The 22,311-nt window shown below is 42.5% G+C and overlaps 1 protein-coding gene across 9 annotated transcripts in view; it reads right to left on the bottom strand.

The window, feature by feature from the left end:
* Positions 1-5,192: 5,192 nt before the first annotated feature.
* Septin11 (septin 11) overlaps positions 5,193-22,311 on the bottom strand; it is a 93,858-nt gene continuing 76,739 nt past the window's right edge. The window contains exons 6-12 of one of the 9 annotated variants that reach the window (XR_011369996.1): positions 21,127-21,223; positions 19,741-19,909; positions 15,687-15,819; positions 14,012-14,199; positions 8,179-8,246; positions 5,825-6,290; positions 5,193-5,607 (exon numbers count right to left, since the gene is read on the bottom strand). Coding sequence is in view for 8 of the 9 variants with exons in the window: in XM_070012724.1 (XP_069868825.1) it covers positions 8,222-8,246; positions 14,012-14,199; positions 15,687-15,819; positions 19,741-19,909; positions 21,127-21,223 (612 nt within the window). In the remaining variant the exon portion in view is untranslated. The other 8 variants (XM_070012728.1, XM_070012724.1, XM_070012727.1 and 5 more) reach the window with 8 other exon arrangements.

Consider the following 22,311-nt stretch of genomic DNA (forward strand, 5'->3'; position numbering starts at 1 on the left):
CATATTTTGTGGTTAATCCATTTCAAATAGAGAAGTCAGATCATTGCTTGATCCTAAGTTATCTTAACATTAAACTAATTTTAGATGGCAAGCCTGATACTTATTCTCCAGTGAAAGCTGGAAAAAAGTGTGGCTTAAGTGGTATAGTGCTACCCTAGAGTAAAAAAGCGAAGTGAGAGCCTATGGCCCTGAGCTGAATTTCAGCCCCAGTAGTAGCACATGTGTGCACACGGACGCACACATACATACACAAATAGGCAGTTAGTAAATCATTCTGGAACACATTTTCATGTCACAGGGAATCTGGGGGACAGTTGGGTTTCAAGATCCTGTGCCTCAAAACTCAGTTAATTTATGGTCCAAGTCTGCTCAAGACATACCCCGCCTTGGTATCCATTCAATTCTTCCCGCCACATTTGAGACATCAGCTCTCTTTTCCTGTGACTAACAGTGGGCTCTTCCAGAACTTTGGTTGAGACTATTCTTTTTTCCTGTATTTTTCACCTGTTCCAAATATCCTGAGACATATTTCTGAGATTTGGAAATTTGAGCTATGAGTATGATGGTCTGGGACCTGTCTTCATGATGGGTCCAAACAATGGACATAGTACTAATCTAACTGAAAGAGTACATGCTCTAGCTCAAGATGAGACTTAGAAGTTATTCCTATTCTCTGATTATCTGTGGAAAACCAGTTCTTTCTACAAATGACTGTCTTAATTAGTGTGGAGGCAGGAAAGCTGGGAATGAGTGCTCCCAACTCCAATGAAATGTTCTTAGCACTATGGGGTGAGTTTGGCAAACAGGCATACATGGGAATGTCACAATGACTCCCTCCCCACACCCCCATCTCTCCACCCCCCTCCCCCATACAGCTAATATATGCTACTATAAATATTTTTAAAATTCTCTTAGATCAATGTTCCTGGCATTGCTTTTGGCTCTGCTAATTCCCACTTGTACAACTAAATATGCTAACAAACCTTTTAAAAATATTTTTATTTGATAAAAGAAGTGTTCCTGACACTGCTTTTGTTGCCAAGGGAAGCTAGCATCCAAGCTGGTAGGTCATCCTAGGTGCCTACCTGCGTAGTTCTCTGTTACAGCCAGCCATTCACTCTACTACTGAGCCACCTTCCCAGCCCAACATTGGGCATCTTTAAGGGAGTTCTTACATTCTCAATTCCACAGGAAAGATAGGGGCCAAATGTTCCCACCATCCTGAGAAGTGCAGTTCAGATGAGCAATGAGGATTAATTTGTTTAATACTATATTTCTAACAATTTTGAACAAATTTCAACTTTCTAATTCAAATCTTTTAACTTTTGTGCCAGTACTGGGGCTTGAATCTCAAGGTCTCACACACTTGGCTTTCTTGCTCAAGGCTAGTACTATGGGGCTGGGAAGGTGGCTAAGTGGTAGAGTGCTTGCCTTGCATGCATGAGGCCCTGGGTTCGATTCCTCAGCACCACATAAGTGGTGATGTGGCTCAAGTGGCAGAGTGTTATCCTTGAGCTGAAGAGCTGAGGGACAGTGCCCAGGCCCAACGACAGAACCCCCCCCCTCCAAAAAAAAAAAATTGTGATGCTTTGAGCTTTGGCCACTAGATGGTGCTCCTAGGAAAATAGTAAAGCACCACCTTAGGGAGAAATTGCCTTGTTTGGGTTTATATGGTACCAAGCAAACATTCATTACGACATCTGGGCACAACAGCTTTTGTGGTCACAAATTCGCATCACTTAACGCTTGTGAAACTGGTCATGAGAAGGGGGCAGGTGGTGTCTCAAGTCAAAAATAATTAGCATCCTAACTAGTTATTTGTGTGTAGTCCTATAAAGTGGCTTTAGAAATACAACTGAGGAGGCAGGACCACAGCCAGCCCCAAGCCATGCAGCTTTCAGGCCATGTTGAATTTGACCAGCTGACCAAGTGTACCCATTTAGCTTCAAGGGATAGTTAGCTTTTTTTTCCCACATAGATGAGTGTAGTCGTTTCTGGGTATATCAATGTGGGTATATCAATGACTTGAAAAGACCAAGACTTTTATCAACTATAGAAATATAAGCTCACTACTAGTTTTTGCTTCCTAGGAACTTGAGTTAAGGGTGAAATGCAAACTCTCCTTTACTCTTTTACTTTTTACTCCTTTCTCCATTATGTATCAATGCCAGAATTGCGTTACATAATAGTTAAAGCAGTAGAAGGGGGGGGGGGGGAACGTAAAAAAAAAACATTAATAGCCTCAGGCACTGTGAACACTCTGAAAACAGCCCTTTTTTGGTAGAGGAAGCAGATAGGCAATAGGACACATGAGAAAGGGCAGCTACTTAAGGCAAACAACAGAACCATGATTATTGGTAAGGAATGTTATTCTTGCTTTTCAATTGGCCTATCTTCAACAGATGAGTTGACTGGACTTACCTTTCCCTTTACTCCAAAAATTTGCTGTGCATAGGTGGTAAACTGAACTACCAGTGCAATTAATAGTGTGTGGTGATAACCCCCATACTTAGTATAGACTTGCATTATAAGAATAAGTCATTGGAGGGCTGGGAAGGTGGCTCAGTGGTAGAGTGCTTGCCTTGCATGCATGAGGCCCTGGGTTCTATTCCTCAGCACCACATAAGCAGAAAATAACCGGAAGTGGCGCTGTTGCTCAAGTGGTAAAGCACTAGCCTTGAGCTGAAGAGCTGAAGGACAGTGCCCAGGCCCAGAGTTCAGACCCCACAACCAAAAAAAAAAAAAAAAGTCATTGGAAAGGTATTGGAAGGAACCTGCTGCTCTAATAACATTGGGCAGAAAATGCATTGTATAAGCTCAGCTTTTGAATGCGGTATTTATTCCTTTTCCCTTTACACTCATTTGTTCTTTAGTGGGTACAGTGAACAACTTTATTATAGTAGCCGCTGTTTCCTCTTAGTGCCACAATTTTGAGTTTCCACATGGACTGAAGGGCTGTCCAGCTTATGGTGCTGCAAATGATTTGAGGCAGGTGTGGAATCTTTGTACATCATTTGGTGATCTACTGACAACTAGATCACATCTATATACATGCTACTCTCAGAAATAGCAAGGCTGGAGAGGAAAGTGAGGGGAAATGGAAATCTAAAGTCACAATTAGTCTCACAGTCCTGGGTTGGCTACACCAAGTAATCTAACAGTCACAGGACTAGCCATGATCCTAAGATTCTAATCCAAGGATCTTTGAACGAAGCCCCTGCACCTTCACTGTCTATCTCCACGGTGAAAGATGGTAAGGCTTGGGCTGGGAAGGTGGCTCAGTGGTAGAGCGCTTGCCTTGCATGCCTGAGGCCCTGGGTTTAATTCCTCAGCACCACATAAGCAAAAAGAAAAAAGCCAGAAGTGGCGCTGTGGCTCAAGTGGTAGAGCGCTAGCCTTGAGCTGAAGAGCTGAGGGACAGCGCCCAGGCCGTGTTCAGGCCCCATGACCGGACTCCCCCCCCCCAAAATTCCCTGCATTTCTTTTCTATAGTCCAGCTTCAGATAAGCCAACAATTTTTTTATTGCCAATAATTATACCTAGATGGCTTCATACCATTTAGTTGGTCAGCCAAAGAACTATAACTTTGTGAACACTTGAGAAAAAGAAGCACCCAAAGTAAAATGCTGAATTGATCAATGGCAGCCTATTTTAGACGTGACAAGGCACTTGTGGGTGGCACTGAACAGGGGCTAAGTAGCACTAGGCAGCCTCTGTCCCATGGATATGCCCTCTATTCTGGGAGCAGTGAAAAGAGGAACTGTTACATTAGACTATGTTTCTCTACTTAGAGGGAAAAAAAAGCTATTTGACTTTTAAAAATTGCACGAACCATCTTTACAACCAGATGCATCATTTTAAAATTTGAGTGATAATATCAAGTTGATATTAAAATATTGAAAATCAGGAGTTTAAGAATAAAACTGGGGGGGGGGGGGCTGGGAAGGTGGCTCAGTGGTAGAGCGCATGCCTTGCATGCCAGAGGCCCTGGGTTTGATTCCTCAGCACCACATAAGCAGGAAAAAGAAAAAAGAAAAAAAAAGAATAAAACTAGGGGCTGGGAAGATGGCTCAGTGGTAGAGTGCTTGCCTTGCATGCCTGAGGCCCTGGGTTCGATTCCTCAGCACCACATAAGCAGAAAAAGCCAGAAGTGGTGCTGTGGCTCAAGTGGTAGAGTGCTAGCCTTGTGCTGAAGAGCTGAGGGACAGCACTGAGGCCCAGAGTTCAGGCCTCACAATGGACCAAAATAAAATAAAATATATTTGAATGATTTATTAAAAAAGAAAAAAAATAATTAAATTTAGTGAATTTGAGGGGTTTCGATAAGATCTGTATGTTTAACTTCTAAGACTGAGAATGGATCAGATTCTGAATCAGTTGATTCCCCACCCACTACTGATTCTATCCTTCAAGATACCATACTGTAGTATGGTACGAGGAGGTGGCTCTTAACTCATGTTTTGATTATTTAATGATTTACATTTAGTAATAGCTTTGTTCTAAGAAAGCTACTTGCCAACATGCTCATCTAGTTGTAACCTTTCTAGAAATCAAAGTGGTAGGGACTATGGTTTCATTTCACTGCTCCAACAAAGCATAGGGCTAACTTTCTTATGGTTTGGACCAATCCTATGGGTCTTCAACTAATTGCAAGTCATGCCACCACCAATAATCACATTTATGATCTACCGACTAGGAAGCTGAAAAATGAAGATGCAAATAAGCAAAGCTATCAAAAAAGTAACGAATTTGCAAGGTAACTAAAATGCACAGGCTTACTCTACAATAGATATGAATTTGCAAACTGAGTTGGTTATGAAAACTGCTGGGGAGGGACTATTATTTATTTCGGTAATGCAGGTAGAATCTGACTTATCACCAACAGGTCAGCATTAGAAATCACAGACTCACTCAATTGGTAGAAGTATATGTTTGGATGTACTTTTAAGTGATCTCGTCTAAACGTTTTGATTCTCTGAAAGTTGGCAGACATTGTGGAGAAAGCCACCTTGGTCACTCTGGAAGAGGATGCAAATCAGAGCCACTGGTAATGACAGATACCAGGGAGGATATAGGTTCTTGTTTGGGATTCCTCATGTCTGGGATATACAGATCCTGTTAAAAAAAATAATAACCTTGGACACAAAGTAAGGCAGAACTCCACAAAGAAAAAGGCAGGGATAGGACAGGAAGTTATTTAAATGTATCTTTAAATATAAATTGAGCCCAAAGGTAGAAAAGTCATCTATCTACCCAATAGTGGCACATTTTAAACACAATCAAGACTTGTAGACCAAAACCCTAGTAACAAAAAGGGGATTAAAAACTGTACCTGAGAGGAGGAGAACATTCTTAAACAGTTTTGTGATGTAAAATTCATATATATTTCCTCTTAAAGGGAGCTAATGACTGGCATACTTTGATAACAAAAATAAGTTTGAGTAACCAATGGAAAAAGAGTGATTTGCTGGAACTCCCCAACACCCAATATAATCCCAAACCATTTGTATGAGGGATGCAGGAAACAAGGAGTCAAATAAAACAACAATGGCTTCTGAATTTTAGGGAAGGATGCCCTCTTCTCTCTCTCAAGAGTCAGATGGTCAGCTGAAAAATAAAAACATTGTATCAATAGGACACTCCAAAGGAAAAATAAATTGCAGCCATCTCTGTTCATGCAGTATCAAAGGTTAAAATAGAAAAAAAAAAAAACCCCAAACACCAAAACAACCCACAGAACTATCCAGGTCTTAAGCCTTATGGCAGGGAGGTCCTGATGGGACCATTCAGAATGCTGCTCACAGGACAAAGAGGTCAGAAGTACCGTGAGTCACGCTGACCCCAGAGAAGGAGGGTGGCCACTTCTGGTGGGGCAGGTACATACATCCACCTCAGGTGGGGCACATGCTCTCTTACACCCACAAGTTCTGGATCAGCAGCTTCAAGAACATGACAGCTAAACACGAAGGTTCCAGCACCAGACTTGGATTTGGGCCCAAGTTCTCTTTCTCACTCAATTTCTCTTTTCCTTTTAAGGAATATCATTACGTATGACTAGTTTTGGTGATGACATCACTTCAGTAGTGGCTCTGGGCAGTGGTTTATAAGCACATTGACGAATACAAACAGCAATGCAATATATGACCCAGACTTTAAAAGAACGGGAGGCGATGGTGGAAAGGAGGTAACTTCCCCAACACGTGTGGACACACAGCTCCTGCTCTTCTAATGCTCTGTGTCCATTAGGAGAGACTGGGGCTTGTCAACAGGATGGCTACATAAAGAAGAAGCTACAGAAGAGAAAAGAGAAAGATTCAGACTCAAATTTAGTTCTTAAAGTCTTTTTAAAAAAAAGTGCTTATCGACCATAAGTGGAGAAAGAGAGCAGCGGTGTGTCAGTTAAGGGGATGCTGTCCCCAAGCATGGACAGAGGGGTGCAGTGGCAGGGACAATGCCTCCACTGGGCATCAGGGCTGGGTCCACAGGTCAGGTGGAGGCTGGGGTCGGGGAGGGTGGCAAAGACCATGTGAGCTATAGGACACCACAGGGAAGTGTCTTGGAGAAGCTGGGGCCACCTAGACACAGCACACTTAAGTTCCCCATAGAAGGCAAGAAAGCAGGAGACATTGCCACCCCTATTTCTTTGACCCAATATGACAAGCATGTGTGTGCGTACATATGCATACCAAGCAGTGACCAAAAAGAACTCACAAAAGGGCACACAAAACAACATTTGGGTAAAAATATATTTCCCCCACTTTTAAGTGTTGGCACTAGTGATGATATATGCATAGATTACCTGTTTGCCACTCTAACAAACACAAACCTGGCAGGGGGCCAGTACTTTCACACTTGAAGAAATAATGATGCTTCACATCAATACAATTATTTTAGTTCTTAAAAAAAGACAAGTGTCTAACATGCCGCTTACATTTATGACAACTCTGCATTAACACTGGAAGTAGATTACACAACAATTTTAGAAAAAACACATCGGTTATTTTCAAACAGCAAAAATGACAAGAATCTACAGCTACAGTTTAAGGCATATCAGCATATTTTAAAATCAAGAAATAGACAAAGTTCTAATGCTGTTCACAGCTTAATTTTCCATTTATTTTTAAAAATTCCCCTTCATACCTACATACAAACTAAACTTCATAGGTCATAATGCTAAGAAGTTATCAGCATCACAGATGTGTCCTGCCAGTGGAAGCAGGGCTTGTGGAAGGGGAGACGTGACAATCCAGACACTGGTACGTGGCAAAACCAAGGGATCTGATTGGACAGTTCTGAGAAGACCACACAGACAGTATGACATGTGTCGGGGACAGCTGAAAACCCAATTCAAACAGGTTTATCTGTGAAACACTTTCGGCTTTGTCAAGAAAATGAGGCAACCAAGCCTATTTATCTGAGGTGCACAAGATACGGAGAGTTAAGTGTTATTGCTGGTGATTTGTGAAGCAAGGAAGGAAGATAAACTTACAACTAACATCACATGAAACAACTCCCATGGTATCGAGATGCCCTTCTGGACAAAACCTTGACTGCTTAATATAGACCTGAAGCTTGGAAAACAGAGTCTCTAAACTGCCAATAAATCTCACACAGGCTTTTCTATCATGTGCTACAGCACACCCAACTGCTAAGGGTATCTGCAGTCCAGAAGTAGCAAAAAGATGTGGAGGGAGGGAGGCTAGCCACAGCTAGCTGGCACAAAAGAGGTGGCCACTGTGCAGCTAGCACCACAAAGAGGCCACTAAACGAAGATCCAAAATGTAGGGAGGTGGCCATAAAGGCAGCCTGGCATAAATGTGTTCCTTGTTTTGTTTTTGTTTTTGTTTGTTCCCGATAGAAGGTAAGACTTTCTCATTTTAGCTTAGTATTCATCATCAGAATCAAGGATTCTCTGGTGACTAGGGAGGCCCACAGGCTGGGAGCAACGATTCCTGACATCCACATTTGACATCAAGAAGTTGAAAAACATACCAATGATACAAAAAAATAGAAATGGGACCGTTCCATAGGTATATTTAGCTAAAAACAAAACAAAACAATCTACTCAGACCATTATTTCCTTATCCTATTCCAAAAGAAAAAAAAATTCATCCATCCCAATGTTCCTCTAAGTTTAAAGTCAGAAAGATCTCCAAAGTGTCTTCCTGCTGTACTTACATGCAAAGGCGAAAGCACATCCAATTAGATTTGAGGGTATCATTTATTCCGTGCAGAGCCAAGGACTACTGTGAAAAAAGGCATAGATACAGAAAGAAAAGAGCAGCAATAACAAACTAAACAGGGCTGGGGAGCAGTGTGGAAAAAAAAAGTTTCAGAAGCAACACATTTTTTAAAAAAAATGTCCATGTTTCTTTAGACTTTTTATTCCCTGACTGTCCATTTTGCTGTGAAAAATTTAATGCAAAAAAAAATAAATCTTGGCATCAAAAAGTCAGCTGGATGGTTTATGTTGCGAAGCTCACTTTTCAAACCTTGCAGGGATGCAAGAAATAGAATGGAAAAATGCACTTTCTATTACCAGGCACAAAAAAATGCTCACACAGGCAGGGGTTGGAACATACAACACAACTTTTCAAGCTTTTGTGCAAGCGCCCAGCACAGGAGCAAATGCAGCCCGTGGTTAGAGTCAGCATGCCATCGACACTTCCTGCTCCACAGCTAGCTTCAGACCAGAAGTACTTTAAAAACATATGGAAAGACAAAAATGCTGGTGTAGTGGGGCTCCTTGGCCAGTGAGAATCTCCACCGCTGCTTCTAAGTCTAGTTTCTAACCCAGCTTAAGTTTGCCTCAGTGAAAGTGATTTCCCCAGTTGCTTAAGCAAGCCTAAATTGGCCCAGGAAAGACCTTTTCTTTCCCCTCATGAAAATGGGATGAAGACCCAGGCCGGGGCCGGGGGGGGGGGGGGGGGGAATCATCTTTGTTTGAGTCAGATTTATTCTTTTTGTTTGTTTGTAGAGAAAAGTGTTTCACGTTGGGAGAGGAAGGGAAGTGCAGCACCATCTATCCTGTTTCTCTGCCTGCTGTCTGAGGGGAAAAAGTACGGGGTTCATGAAAAGGTTATCCTTTCAAGGAAGAAATGGGAGACGAGTTAGGAGTGAAATGGGCACTGTGCAGATGAAAGGAAGCAATGGAGAGACAAAATATATCCTTCTCCACACAAATCAGGCAGGTAGTACAGGTCCTGGTATATGGTTGAAGCCACCTGGGTGAGGTGGGTGGGGCTAGCCAGAGTAAGGGCATAAGGGAGGAAATGCCCTTAAGACAACCAGATTCCAGCAAGGAAGCTGGAAGTAAGGTCTCATTGCTACTCTTTCTTTAAAAAAGCAAAACAACAACTTTCTGGATGCATGGGTTATGTTACATTCCTTCCCATTCTACCTTAAATTCATAAGATCCTTACAAATATATGCTGATGACACATGGTTCACAGAGAAATTTCCACTGGAAGTATTTGTGGCAGTTTTCTCATGAGGGAAAACTTTTTAGGGGAGGTATTCCTCGCCTGGAATCAGAAGGTTCTATCCCTCAATCCAGAGAGCAAAGGTGGGTTTAAGTTTATGAAAGGAGATATGGGAAGCCTACTGTGCTCAGTGGTAGATTCTTCTATTGAGGTTTTATAACCTGACCTTCGAGACTGATGATCTGTGAGAGGGTCAAGGATGCACTGGTGAACATGAACTTAATCATCAATTTCTTATGCCAGTCCAGACCAACTGGGCCAGGCTTGGAGAGGCAGTGTTCAGACGCAGTCTCAGTCCTTAACAGGAGACAGTCTGAACAGACCATAAGCTGAGGCCAAGTAATGCAAGCAATTAAAATGAAACATTCATGCAAAGGTAAAAGGTATCTGCAAATGCTTACCCACTGTTCTGCCTACATACAAATCTGCCTTGGTTTGTGGCAGGTGTGGAGAAGAGACAGTGAGCTCAGGGACTGTGCGATCAGTTGTTGCCATGGCTACTCAGGGTTTTAGTTGAGCTGCTGAGGCGGTGAGAAGTTTTCACGTCAGACGTACAGGTAGCTTTTTACCCCACTTTCCTCCGTCCAAAGCGACATACAAGTAACAGGCATGCTTCCCACTGCCATTCGGAATAGGCATACAAAGCAAATCATTGACTTGCCAGAAATAGAGTCCAGCTGCACAGAGCAGTTGCTGTTTGCTATTCCCTTGTTCTAGGGTTTTCCACCACCCGACAACATTCAGCAAAATGAGTTAAGAGTTATTTGTGTTTGGGGAAGGGTAAAACAATCAAATAAAACAAAAGGACAAAGATGGCAGAGATACACGGTTACTGCAAAAGCAGGTGAATGCGGGAACATCCTTGGCTGGCCAGGCTTTATGTGAAGCTTGCACTGCAAGTTAAAAAACAAAACAAAAAAGTTAGAAATAATAATAAATTAAAAAAGAAAGGAAAATTAGGAGCGCCAGCACCAGCATTCAGTGATGGTGACTGCTCATGCAATGATTATGAAATTGACAGAAATCAAAACCAAAAACTTGAGTAAGCTATTCCACACAACAGCGAAAGCGAACACTTAATACTGAATAAAAGAACACACGGTTAGTTTCCATTGGCACAATTTTAGAATTCACAAGTGACTTCTTGAAACCACCCCATTTCCAATGGAAAAATGTCTTTTTTTGGTTTTTTTGTAATTACACAAACCATTATCTATTAGATATCACACTGGCACTCAATAAGGACTTCATTCTTCCACTTCTGAGCTGCCAAAGGAGTCAAAGAACAAATATGTTTAAAAAACAACAACCACCTTATGGTTTGGAGAGGTTGAAAGTAGCTTGGGAACTAGAATATAGTGGATGAAGACATGCTACTGATCTAGTTGGGAAGGAAAGGAAAAGAAGAGTCATTGTATGACTACATTTACAGCAATGTCGAGAGTGTTCCCTTTTTTTTTTTGGTACTAAGCAACGCCAAACATACACAGCTCATTTTAAACAAGTCCAAAACATGCAACTTTATGCTTAGCAAAAAAATAAATAAATAAATAAAAAAGAATTTAAAAAAAGAAGGTGAGTAGACGGTTGCATAATCTGTAGTCATTATGTGCCAGTTTTAAAATGATGAAATTTAGAGCTTTCTTTTGAGACTGATGGACCTTCACCAGCAAATGCCTGCTGAAACTGTACAAACAGGGGCATCACCTGTGTCCTTTGTATAACTTACCCTCAGCCAGTCCCACCAGTGGGGAGGCCACAAACAGGGAAAGTGGCGTGGTAGCTAATGGGATCCACCTAATGGCAATGCCAGGGTTAGTCCTGCTTTGTAATTTTAGGAAATGTTAATTACTCTCATGCCACTGCAAGTCAAGGAGAAGTATAAAGCCTTACCTACGTTTTAAAAAAGGAGTGCATCATTATAATAGAAAAAGAGAGTTTAAGATGATTAGAGTTAAGCTTGAAGGTGGAAGCATCGCAGGTAAACCAATAAGGATCATTTGTAAAATGTTCTATCTCCAACAAAGCCAGCTCCCAAAATGCATAGGTGGTAACTCTGGAACCTGTTCCAGCTACAACTAAGAGGAAGAAACTTCCACTGCTGTTCAAGGTGCTGCTCTGGTTGCCCTGATTACTGTCCAGTGGTCCTCTCTAACGGAAACTGTCCATTCTCACTGGTAATTAAGAGAGGTAACTTCAGGCTTCCAATTGGCTTTTCCTTTCACTATACATAGGGAAGTGTGACACACACACAAAATACTGTGAACTAAGTCTAAGGCCATTAAAAACACAAGAAAATATATCAATATGCTAAAGTAGAACTCCCACAGACTTTATATAATGCTTTATGTAAAGCATTATACAGTGATAAGGCCCAGGATGGGAAGAAAACAATCTAACCTGTCAAGAAATGCATGGAAGAAGTTCCCCACATTGGGCAGTTTCTTACTAGATGGATTTTTTTTGTTTGTTTGTTTGTTTTTTGGTCGGTGGTGGGGCTTGAACTCTGGGCCTGGGCGCTGTCCCTCAGCTCTTCAGCTCAAGGAGAGTGCTCTACCACTTGAGCTACAGCATCACTTCTGGTTTTCTGGTGGTTTATTGGAGATAGGAGTCTCACGGTCTCTCCTGCCCGGGCTGGCTTTGAACCGTGATCCTCAGATCTCAGCCTCCTGAGTAGCTAGGATTACAGGCGTGAGCCACCAGCACCCGGCAGATTTTTTTTTTTTTTAAATGCAGCACAATGCTAATCACCTCTTGAAATTTGTGTTGCCAAAAGGCACATCCAGTACACATGGAACATTCTCTCAACATTGCTGGTCTTTTATAAACATTTTAATTTTAAAATTTGTACCTTTTACGTATGTTAAGGTATGAAAACCTAGACTTTGGGTTTCCTAAGCTGTGAGCCGGCAGCTTTCTCTTTCATTCACACCTTATGTGAACATATGTGCACACTCACACTTATGCATGCACACACGCACACACCTACCCCTATTTTTTCCCCTGCTTTGGTTTGGATCAAGGGTTCAATGACAAATGGCTTTTATTTGTCTTCTCTGAAAGAGTGGCTGTAATCTCAGACTCTATGTGGGGAATACTGGTATCAGTGTCCAAAGCTCTCCCAGTACGCAGCTATTAGTATTTTCTTGATGTAGGTTATAATCTAGGCAATTGTTTCTGTGAGAATTAATTCAGTATTACTAGATTCTGAGCTCTGGGACTCCTTTGGACACTTGGGTCCGTACCAATCCCAATTAAAATCCCTTCTCATGTAAACTACTTGTGATTGCTTAGAAAAGTTGCCTGCTTCTTTACTGTCCTGACACACTGCCCACTGTCTCAGCGCTTAGAAAGTCACAGTGTGTAAAGCATGATCTAATTGTGCTGTGGTTGGTGCATTTTGATCTTTCCACCAGGCGACATCTCTCAATTCCATAGGAGCAAACCTGACAAAGTTGAAGGTATGTCAGCACTGAGCTTGCTTTTCCTACCAAGTCTCAATTAGCATTTTGCAGAAACTCCATGTTATCTGCCACCTTTCCAAAGAATGCAATTCCGCCTGCTGAGTACCAACATTTTTGTTGTATACTTAGCTGTTCACTTTTTGCTGAGCACCTTGGCATTAAAGGATGAAGAGCAAGATTCCTGAAACAAACTCCAGGGGCTGCCCTGAAGCACAGCAACTTCCCCAGACACAAGAGAGTGTCCAGAGGTTCATTATGAGACCACCACAAAGTGTTCTCCACCCATCTCCTTCTCATTGTATTTATTGTCATCCATCAGCTACTGTCATAAAACTACCCTCTGGTCTTTCTTTAAAGTAATTCAGAGGGTTTCAGATTACAGGAGGATCTCAAGGAAGCTCAAATCTCCCTCTGGAATCAGACAGCTGCTACTGAAGTAACCCACTCAAGAGCACAATCTGACCCTTTGGCACATTAAATCAAGGCCACAGTTTAACATGTTGTGTGTGGGTACAGGTGTGTCTGGGGGGTTAGCAAAAGTGAGTCAATTGGATGGGCTTTGAGCACATTTCACAATAAGACAATCCACCATCTTGATGAATTCAGAGGAAACGGGTGGCCACTCACAGCTCTTGTGCATGTTGAAGTTTGGGAACAAGATTGCTAATGATTGGCTTGCCACGCCTTACAACACAGAAAAAACCATTTTAACAATTACGATTTTAGGATCCTCTTTACCAAGTGTCATGAGAATTGTCTTCAGAGAAATATACTCATCTTCTCTGAGAGCCCTAGGGTTGGTGCAGAGATGCTACGGTAGATGACTTCAGTCCTCATTGCTTTATCAACACAGTCAAGTTTTTATAAATTAATCCTTGGGGACCCTTTAAAAATACTTTTAAAACCTTTGTCATCTTTCCTGCACTATACAGAAAATACGTGCTTTTATTTTTCTGCTAACAGACTAGTTTCCAGTCTGTCAATGGGGGAAAAAATGGGCAAGTAGACATGCAAGAGGAATGAATCATTAAGAGGTCCCCAAGAGGAAGAGTGACAGCTGCTTACTTTTTCTTATCCTTGTCTTTCTTGGTTTGCTGGGCCCCGGACTGCTGGGCCTGTGACTGTAGTAACTGGGCCGCGGCTTTCTTCTTCTGAAAGTTGTTCACCTCCTCCTCCAGCTCCTTCTTCTTGTCTTCCACCTTCTTCTTCTCTTCTTGGTGTGTCCGCTTTAGAAGGTCAAACTTCTCATGAAGCTGGAGAGAAAAGGGGAAAGACAGGCTTGGTAGAGGGAGTGAAGCTGTTGCCCACATACGATACATGTTATGTGTACTAGTTCAAAAACAAAACATTCATCCAGTGGCTGCACTGCATTTGATTTAAGCCAAAAGGTGAAGTGCTAAGATGCTGAGAAAAGCAAGCTAAGATGCTGAAGACTCTCACCCTCTGCCCTCTGAGCTTAAACCTTTGTCACAAACTCTTTAGGGCTGAAAACTCCTCAGACATTCTTTCTGATAAGGTACATACTCTTTTTTTTTTTTTAACATAAAGAAGGTAAAACTTATCTGTGACCTAATGACAAATCCACTTTAGTGATAGAAGTGGTTTTTTATTTCTGGTCTTTTATCAACATGTATAAAATACCATTACCGATACACATACATAATGTTTATAAGTGTGTGGGGATGGGAGAACATCTCTCTATATACATATATATTAGCTCTCTATATATTAGCTACGTGAATGATAACATGTGTCGAGTGTAGCTGATGGGTAGAAGGCCTCCTAGCATGTGTGAGGCCCTGGGTTGATCTCCAGCACCAAATAAATAAATAACCAAAAACAGCACCAGGAAGGAAGGAGGAAACAATTGCTATAATTCTCCAAGAAGGACAGGATTTACCACTGATAAGCATCTTGTGACAAAAGGCAAACTGTCCCTTAAGTAAGAAATGTCTTCTTGTTATCTTGTGGCAATAAGTGAAATTGTCCCAAGAAAACAGCCAAAAAGTTCAGGACAGAACAGCCGATAGCCAACAATAACCCACTTGTTCCTGTTCCTCTTAAATGGTAAAGACACAATAACTTCTTCAAGAGACAGACTGAGGAAATGCTCAACCTGTCTACATACCTTTTTCAGCCCTGCCTCTAGTTCTTTGTCTACTTAAAGCTAAGGTAATGTCTGTACAATGTAGATTTCAAGAGCCATAAACTAAGCAAGTATGGAGCTGCAAGCATCATATGACAAGATCCAGAAATCTAAGATCTGCTACTGTCTTGGGTTTGTATCCAACTGAAAAATTCACTGTATCTTTATGACTCTCAATTTATCATTTGTAAAATGGGGAACAATAATATCTGGCCCATTTTTCTTTATTTCTTTTTTTTTGGGGGGGGGGGGGTCTAGTCGTGGGGACTGAACTCTGGGCCTGGGCGCTGTCCCTCGGCTCTTCAGCTCAAGGCTGGCGCTCTACCACTTGAGCCACAGCGCCACTTCTGGCTTTTTTCTTTTTGCTTATGTGGTGCTGAGGAATCGAACCCAGGGCCTCATGCATGCAAGGCAAGCACTCTACCACTGAGCCACCTTCCTAGCCCCTCTGGTCCATTTTTTTCTTGCTGGGCTGGTATACCACTCTTGTGGTAAAATGTAGACAACACCTGGCTATCAGGATCCCTATAGCTCAGGGTACCTGCAGAATGTGAAGTATTGATGAAATCATTATCCTAGGTTTCTCTGGATTACCTCTTTCTCGGCTTCTTTAAGTTCTGCCTCTTTTTCCTTCACTCTCATGACAAACATTTGTCTCATCTCTTCTTCTTTCTTCTGCAGCTCTCCCAGGAATTCATTCCTTTTGGCTTCATATGTCTCCTGAAGACTATTCAAAACCACAAACCAAGAACAGGTTATGCAATTATACATACAGTAAGAAATTTCTACCCCTCTGCTTTGAAACAATGAAGCTACTGCTTGCCATGTTAAAACTTAAATGCAATGCACTGCTTTTGTTTTTATGTATGCTTGAGAAGATAAGCAAGAACCAGAAATTAGTCAACCAGCACAACACAGCAATATCCACTAACTAGCCAAGTTCTATCCTCCATACATATCCACAGGGAAAATATAGGCCGAGGGGATAGAGACGGCCCAGTGTATGCTGGAGGCAGAGCAAAGGATCCCACCCTGGCCCTTCCAGCTGACCAATCTTAGGTGGTGCCAGTGGCTCACGCCCATAATCCTAGCTACTCAGGAGGCTAAGATTGAGGATCGCGGTTCAAAGCCATCCCGGGCAGGAAAGTCTGTGAGACTCTTATCTCCAATAAACTACCAGAAAAACAGAAGTGGCGCTGTGGCTCAAGCGGTAGAGCGCTTGCGTTGAGCTGAAGAGAGCAGGGACAGCACCCAAGCCCAGAGTTCAAGCCCCACGACCGACCAAAAAAGAAAAAAAAATTGTAAAATACGTATCAAATAACAAACTAAAATGAGCATACACTACTATCAAGTCAGTTTCACTGTAGAATACAAATTAAAACCACATATAGAGTCCAGAACAAAAATTATATGAGAATGCCAATAGATGAATTAAAGCCTTTGATAAAATTCAATGCTGCTTCAGGATTACAGCCTCTGACGTATGATACATGAAATGTGGATATAATGACACTTACTGTCCAAGGATGTTATTATATGTAAATTATGTGTAGGAAAAGTAAGCATTTGACATAGAATCAGTGCTTAATAAATGTCCCCCTCCTCTACTCATATTCTTCCAGCTTCTAATATGAAAAGCAGACTTAGTGAACAGGCTTCAAGAAACAGTATGGAGAAGAATATTATTTTCATTTAAAATCCTATCCTCTTTCTGTCTACGGACCTGAGACCCTAATATTTTCCATTAAATGCCATGATCTCAGCTTTATCTCAAGACTTGCAGAAAAACTGCCTTTGGTGACATAGCCAAAAAGGTACAGCCCACCTCCATCTCCCATCACATACATACTCATTACAAAGAAAAATCAGGGGCTGGGAAGGTAGCTCAGTGGTAGAGCGCTTGCCTTGCATGCATGCCTGAGGCCCTGGGTTCGATTCCTCAGCACCACATAAGCAAAATGAAAACAGCCGGAAGTGGCGCTGTGGCTCAAGTTGGTAGAGCGCTAGCCTTGAGCTGAAGAGCTGACGGACAGCACCCAGACCCAGAGTTCAGGCCCCACAACCGGACCCAAAAAGAAAAATCAGCTGATATTTGTTAAAGTGCTGTCTCTCCCTTCTGTTGTACAGACACACTATTGGAGTAACCATTTATCATTTCTCATGATCAAGTTCATCCTAAGGGCAGACCACAAATTGGATAGTAACTGGGGCTGTTCCCAGGCACCCTGCAGAGTCACCAGCCACGCCTGTCCACTATAGAGAGAGAAAAGGAAATGCAAGTGGAAGAACACACATGCATGTAGACACAAATCTAAAACAGACTGAACAAGTGTGTTACTTGGGATGATTATAGTTCCATAATTAATATCTACATTGGCTTAAGAGAAATTCTGCCCTCAACATATGAACAATTATGTGTTTTGAGTTTTCTTTCATATTATCTGATGAGATAAAAAATGTTGACTAATAGTAAAAGTAGTATTTGGACTTCAAATTTAGGGCCTGTAGCTACTGAGAATCCTGTTGTGTCAGAATTGCCAAAGGCAAGGATAGCTTATTCTTGCTATAAAATTTCTTCCTCCTCAATGGAGCACCTTCTATAAGAAACACCACCCATACAAGTTCCAGAAACTACCATTTCCTTCCAATCGAAGGTTCCAGAGTCAAGAGACTCTGCTCATGCCCTCTCTTTCAGGGACCCCTCAGTGCATCATACTCCACCACCCTGGTAGCACCTCAGGATAACTCTTCTAAATACACATCCCTAAACTCATGCAGGACATCTGGTCAAGGTCAAATAGTCTGTCCCTTCTTAGGTGATTACATGGAACTCATTTGCTACCCACTGCTGACTACCCATTAGTGAAAGAACTGGACTAGACTAACTTAGAGCTCCTCAGATTTGCTCATCATGGAAATACTCCCAACCAACTCCTAGACAGACTGTGCTTTGAATAATGCTACCCCAGTAGTGAGAATTTCAAGATGACTGCCTTACCCAGTCCCAATCACACCCTAACTTATGTGCCACTTTTTAGAGAAACATCTTTAACCTATGCAATACAACCCAATCATGGGTCTTAACTAATGTTAAAAGAAAAAAAATACTTAAAAAACTAGAGTACAGTACAAACAAGAGTTGGTAAAGAACATGGAATGAATACATTGGACCATGAAGGAAGACATTTTCATATTCTATGCTTCTCCCACAGCTGCAGTGCACAGTCCAGAAGAGGTCTAAGGAGCAGCTTTGCTATTGGCCTTGGCATGAATCTTGGTAGTGTTTTAACATTCTGGGCCAGAATAGGAAAATGGGCTTCTTGGTTTATATCACTATATTAAAAATCACAATGATCTATATCATCAATGTGTGTCTGTGTGTCTGTGTGTGTGTGTCTCGCAGTTCTGGGGCTTGAACTCAGCTTTGTGCTCTTGCTCTTGCACTTGAACCACACATACACTTCTGGCTTTTTGGTAGTTAATTAGAGACAAGTGTCTCATGGACTTTTCTATCCTTCTGTGTAGGCTGACTTCAAACCATGATCCTCCTATCTCCACCTCCTGAGTAGCTAAGACTACAGGCATGAGCCACCAGCAACTTATATCACCACCAGGATTCTTACAGAGCAATTTGCACTTGGCAGGAGGTATCCACCCCTCCATTTTATGGCTGTAGAAATATGAGCATGAGCTAGGGCTGGGACTGGACCTCAGCCACCTCACTCAGATGGGAGAGCTCAGCCCTGCCCTATCTATATGGCTTGGTGAATCAAAAAGCCAATAAACAGGCAGGCCTCAGAACTTTCTAAACTCCGAGAGAATGGTGGTTACTAAGCACTCTCTGTGAGCTGACTGGTTAGCACCAGTCTAGGAGACTGGTATTTTGACAGGAGGAAAAAAGCAGTTTGGGGCAGGGACAACTGTAAAAAGTACAGTGGGGTCTCAAGAGAAAAGACGCTCAGGGAGACACCATCCGTCTCCACTGTGATGTAGGAGCCCTCTCCTAAAATACCAGCCAGAGAGACCGGGGGAGGGAGGGAAGTTAAGGGAAGGAATGATGTTCTGGCAGGTAGAAGCTTGTTCCCATGCCACGGAGCAGCATGGGGCCAAGCGGAAGAGCAGGATGATGAAGAAGAGTGATGAACTCTGAGCTTAGTAGATTCAAGGAAGACAGCAGGGCTGCCCTTTGTTAGCTTCACTGCCTGTGGGTGCTTGGAGGACTTGCACACACCCAGCCCATCTTGCTCTCACTACATAAATGTATGTAGGTGATGGCTGTCTCTGCTTATAAACACCTGATAAAACCATAGGAAGGCAGCATGCTTACAGGGAAGAACAAGAGTCACTGCACACCCCTTCAGGAATCTTCTGCTTTGAGACCCTTAAGGGCTTTTATTTTTCCCCAAGTCCACCCTACACTTACTATCACAAGACCTTAGGCAAGCAACTTCTAGGGCCTTGTGTCTCATTATGTGTAAAACAGATGATCATACGGACCTCCACTGTATCAGTTAGTTGAGATATAGCCTCCAATGCCTGATGACAAGTGTCATTAACTGTCACCATGCCAATGCTTCTATCCCACAAGCCTTTGTGCGATTCTGCCATCACTGTCTGAGAGGTTCCTGAGTGCTGGGTACCCCTATACCTGAAGGGCTTGCTGTCAGGGTCAGTGTCCTTGAAGCCCATCTCCTCAAGCTTGCAGCGCCGATACAATTCGTAATGGCGGGTGTGCGTCTGCTCCCGTAAGTCCTCCATGTTCACGCGGATCAGCATCTCCCTCAGCTTCACAAAATCACAGTGGTTTTCATTCTCCACTGCAAGGGAGGAGGAAGTGGGGCATTTCAGTCACAAAATCTAACACATTGTTCCTACCACTCTTGAAATGAGAGGCCATGTGAAGATGCTCCACTACCTTCACCTCCAGTTCCTAACCAAGGCAGAAGTCAAGGCTGACCAGCCCGCTGATGGCAGCAATTCTGACCTATACAGGCCAGGTACCTCTCAATGCTGCTAACTGGGTTGGAGGAAGCTTTACCAATCTTAATCATTCTGCCAGGCTGACACTGAGACTCTTGTTCTGCAGATGCAGAAACCTGGCTTCGGTGGGCAAACGACCTTCTAAACAGAACCAAACACCTATTATGTGGATCCAAAGCCAGGCCAATGACTACCCCCCCATGCTATAGGCCTGTAATAGGTACCACCATTATTCCTAATTACCAGCTATCTATGAAGTAACATTTCCTTGGCAAACAACTTTCCCTCAGATGATGGAAAAACAAGTACTCTATGGTTTGCAAAGAAGTTAGTGTAGGGTCTGGGAAGGTGGCTCAGTGGTAGAGCGCTTGCCTCGCATGCATGAGGCCCTGGGTTTGATTCCTCAGCACCACTAAGCAGAAAAAAGCCGGAAGAGGGTGCTAGCCTTGAGCTGAAGAGCTGAGGGACAGTGCCCAGGCCCAGAGTTCAGCCCCCACAACCAACCAAAAAAAAAAAAAAAAGTTGTTAGTGTAGCTGATATTTTGCTAGCACGACTAATATAAACTCCTAGGGAAGGCCTCTTTTTTCCTTTTCTAAGAAAAGAAAATTTCTAATATAAATTTCATCTATAACTAAACATTTTTTTCATGGCATTAAACCAGTACGAGCCTCAGTAAGTGCTCTACCATATGAGCCAGGTCTCCAGCCCCCTTTGTCTTTCTGTTTTTGAGACAGGTTTCATTAACTTTGCCTGGGCTGACCTCTAACTCATGACCCTCTCTGTCTCTGCCTTCCAAGTAGTTGGTAGAATGATAGGTGTGAGCACCATGACCAAGTACCACTCATCCTCTGACAGGACTGCCTTATAGAAGTAAGGCTTCTCTTGTAGTCCACCTGCCTGATGACTGTTTTCCTCCTCTTCCCCAGGATGGCCAGGGCTAAAATGGCCTCATTCTCCTCCTGATGATCCTTGTGAAATATCACTTTCCTACACAAGACTAGGAGAGAAGAAACGGCGCCATTCACCACAGGCATTTCCCCACACCAGACATACCCTGCACCACGCCCCAGGGATACTGCCTGGCCTTGGCCATCTTGTTGCCGATCTTCACCTCTTCAGTGCTGCCAACCACTGCGAATGGGAGATGGACCTGCCAAGTCAAGAGAAGACAAGGGTAGACATCTACAGCTACCACAAACATGGTTGCTCTGTACACCCCTGCACTCTTCCAGGTACACAGGGACCTCTGCTTGGGAGCAAGAGAAAAGGTGGTGCTCTTAAAACAGGGAGTAGATCACTGTCTGGTGTGATGGAGGCACTTCCTGCAACCTACCCCCTACAGCCAAATACTGCATGCTTGATATGAGTGAGATGCAGGAGGAACAAAGTCAGAGGAACACTACTGTGAGCCTTCGCTCTGTGTCCCAGCCAACACAGGAGCCTTCTGCTATCTGGGAACTTGGGATATCCTGGCAGATCCAAGAAACTCACTTTTTAAATTGAACTTACTTTTAAGTAATTTACATTTGAATTGAAAGTGGGAGCAGTAGAAAATAGTTTCCCTGTACATATAATTTTATGAATTTTACTTACACTCAAAGTCAAATCAACGCTATTAAAAAAAAAAAAAGACTGATTGTTTTTCAAGGTAGATGGAAATTCTAAAGGGAAGAATCATTTTGCTAGTCATTTTATACTGAAAAGCTTTAAAATATGTGAAGAATAACTTATGTGAATCTGCTTTTAAACTGTCAATTGTATGAACTGTAAATATAGATCAAGTATTTTGTTCTTTTGTGTGTGTGTGTGAACTCAGGGCCTTCTTTGCTCTCGCTAGACAGGTGCTCTATCACTTCGGCCATTTTTGCTTCAGTTATTCTTCAGATAGGGTCTCACCCTTATTTATCCAAGGGGTTAACCTCAAACCATAATCCTCCTACTTCTGCTCCTTATGTAGCTGGGCTGACAGGCATGCGCTACCATACCTGCTTGCTCTTTGACAGTATCACACTTTTTGCCTGGGCTGGCCTTGAACTCAATCCTTTAATTTCTACCTCCCAAGTGGCTGAGATTTCCAGGTATTTGGCTATCATCACTGTAGCTGGCTCTGATATTATGCATTTCTGATAAAAATTTAAAGTCTGAAAATTACAAAATGTATACTGGAGTTCAAAGACCCATTATTAATATATCACACAGGTAGTTTTTAAATTGATTACATGTTGAAATAATATTTTG

Source organism: Dipodomys merriami, unplaced genomic scaffold (assembly GCF_024711535.1).
Source record: "Dipodomys merriami isolate MVZ:Mamm:240054 unplaced genomic scaffold, mDipMer1.0.p SCAF_9, whole genome shotgun sequence".
Classification (NCBI taxonomy): domain Eukaryota; kingdom Metazoa; phylum Chordata; class Mammalia; order Rodentia; family Heteromyidae; genus Dipodomys; species Dipodomys merriami.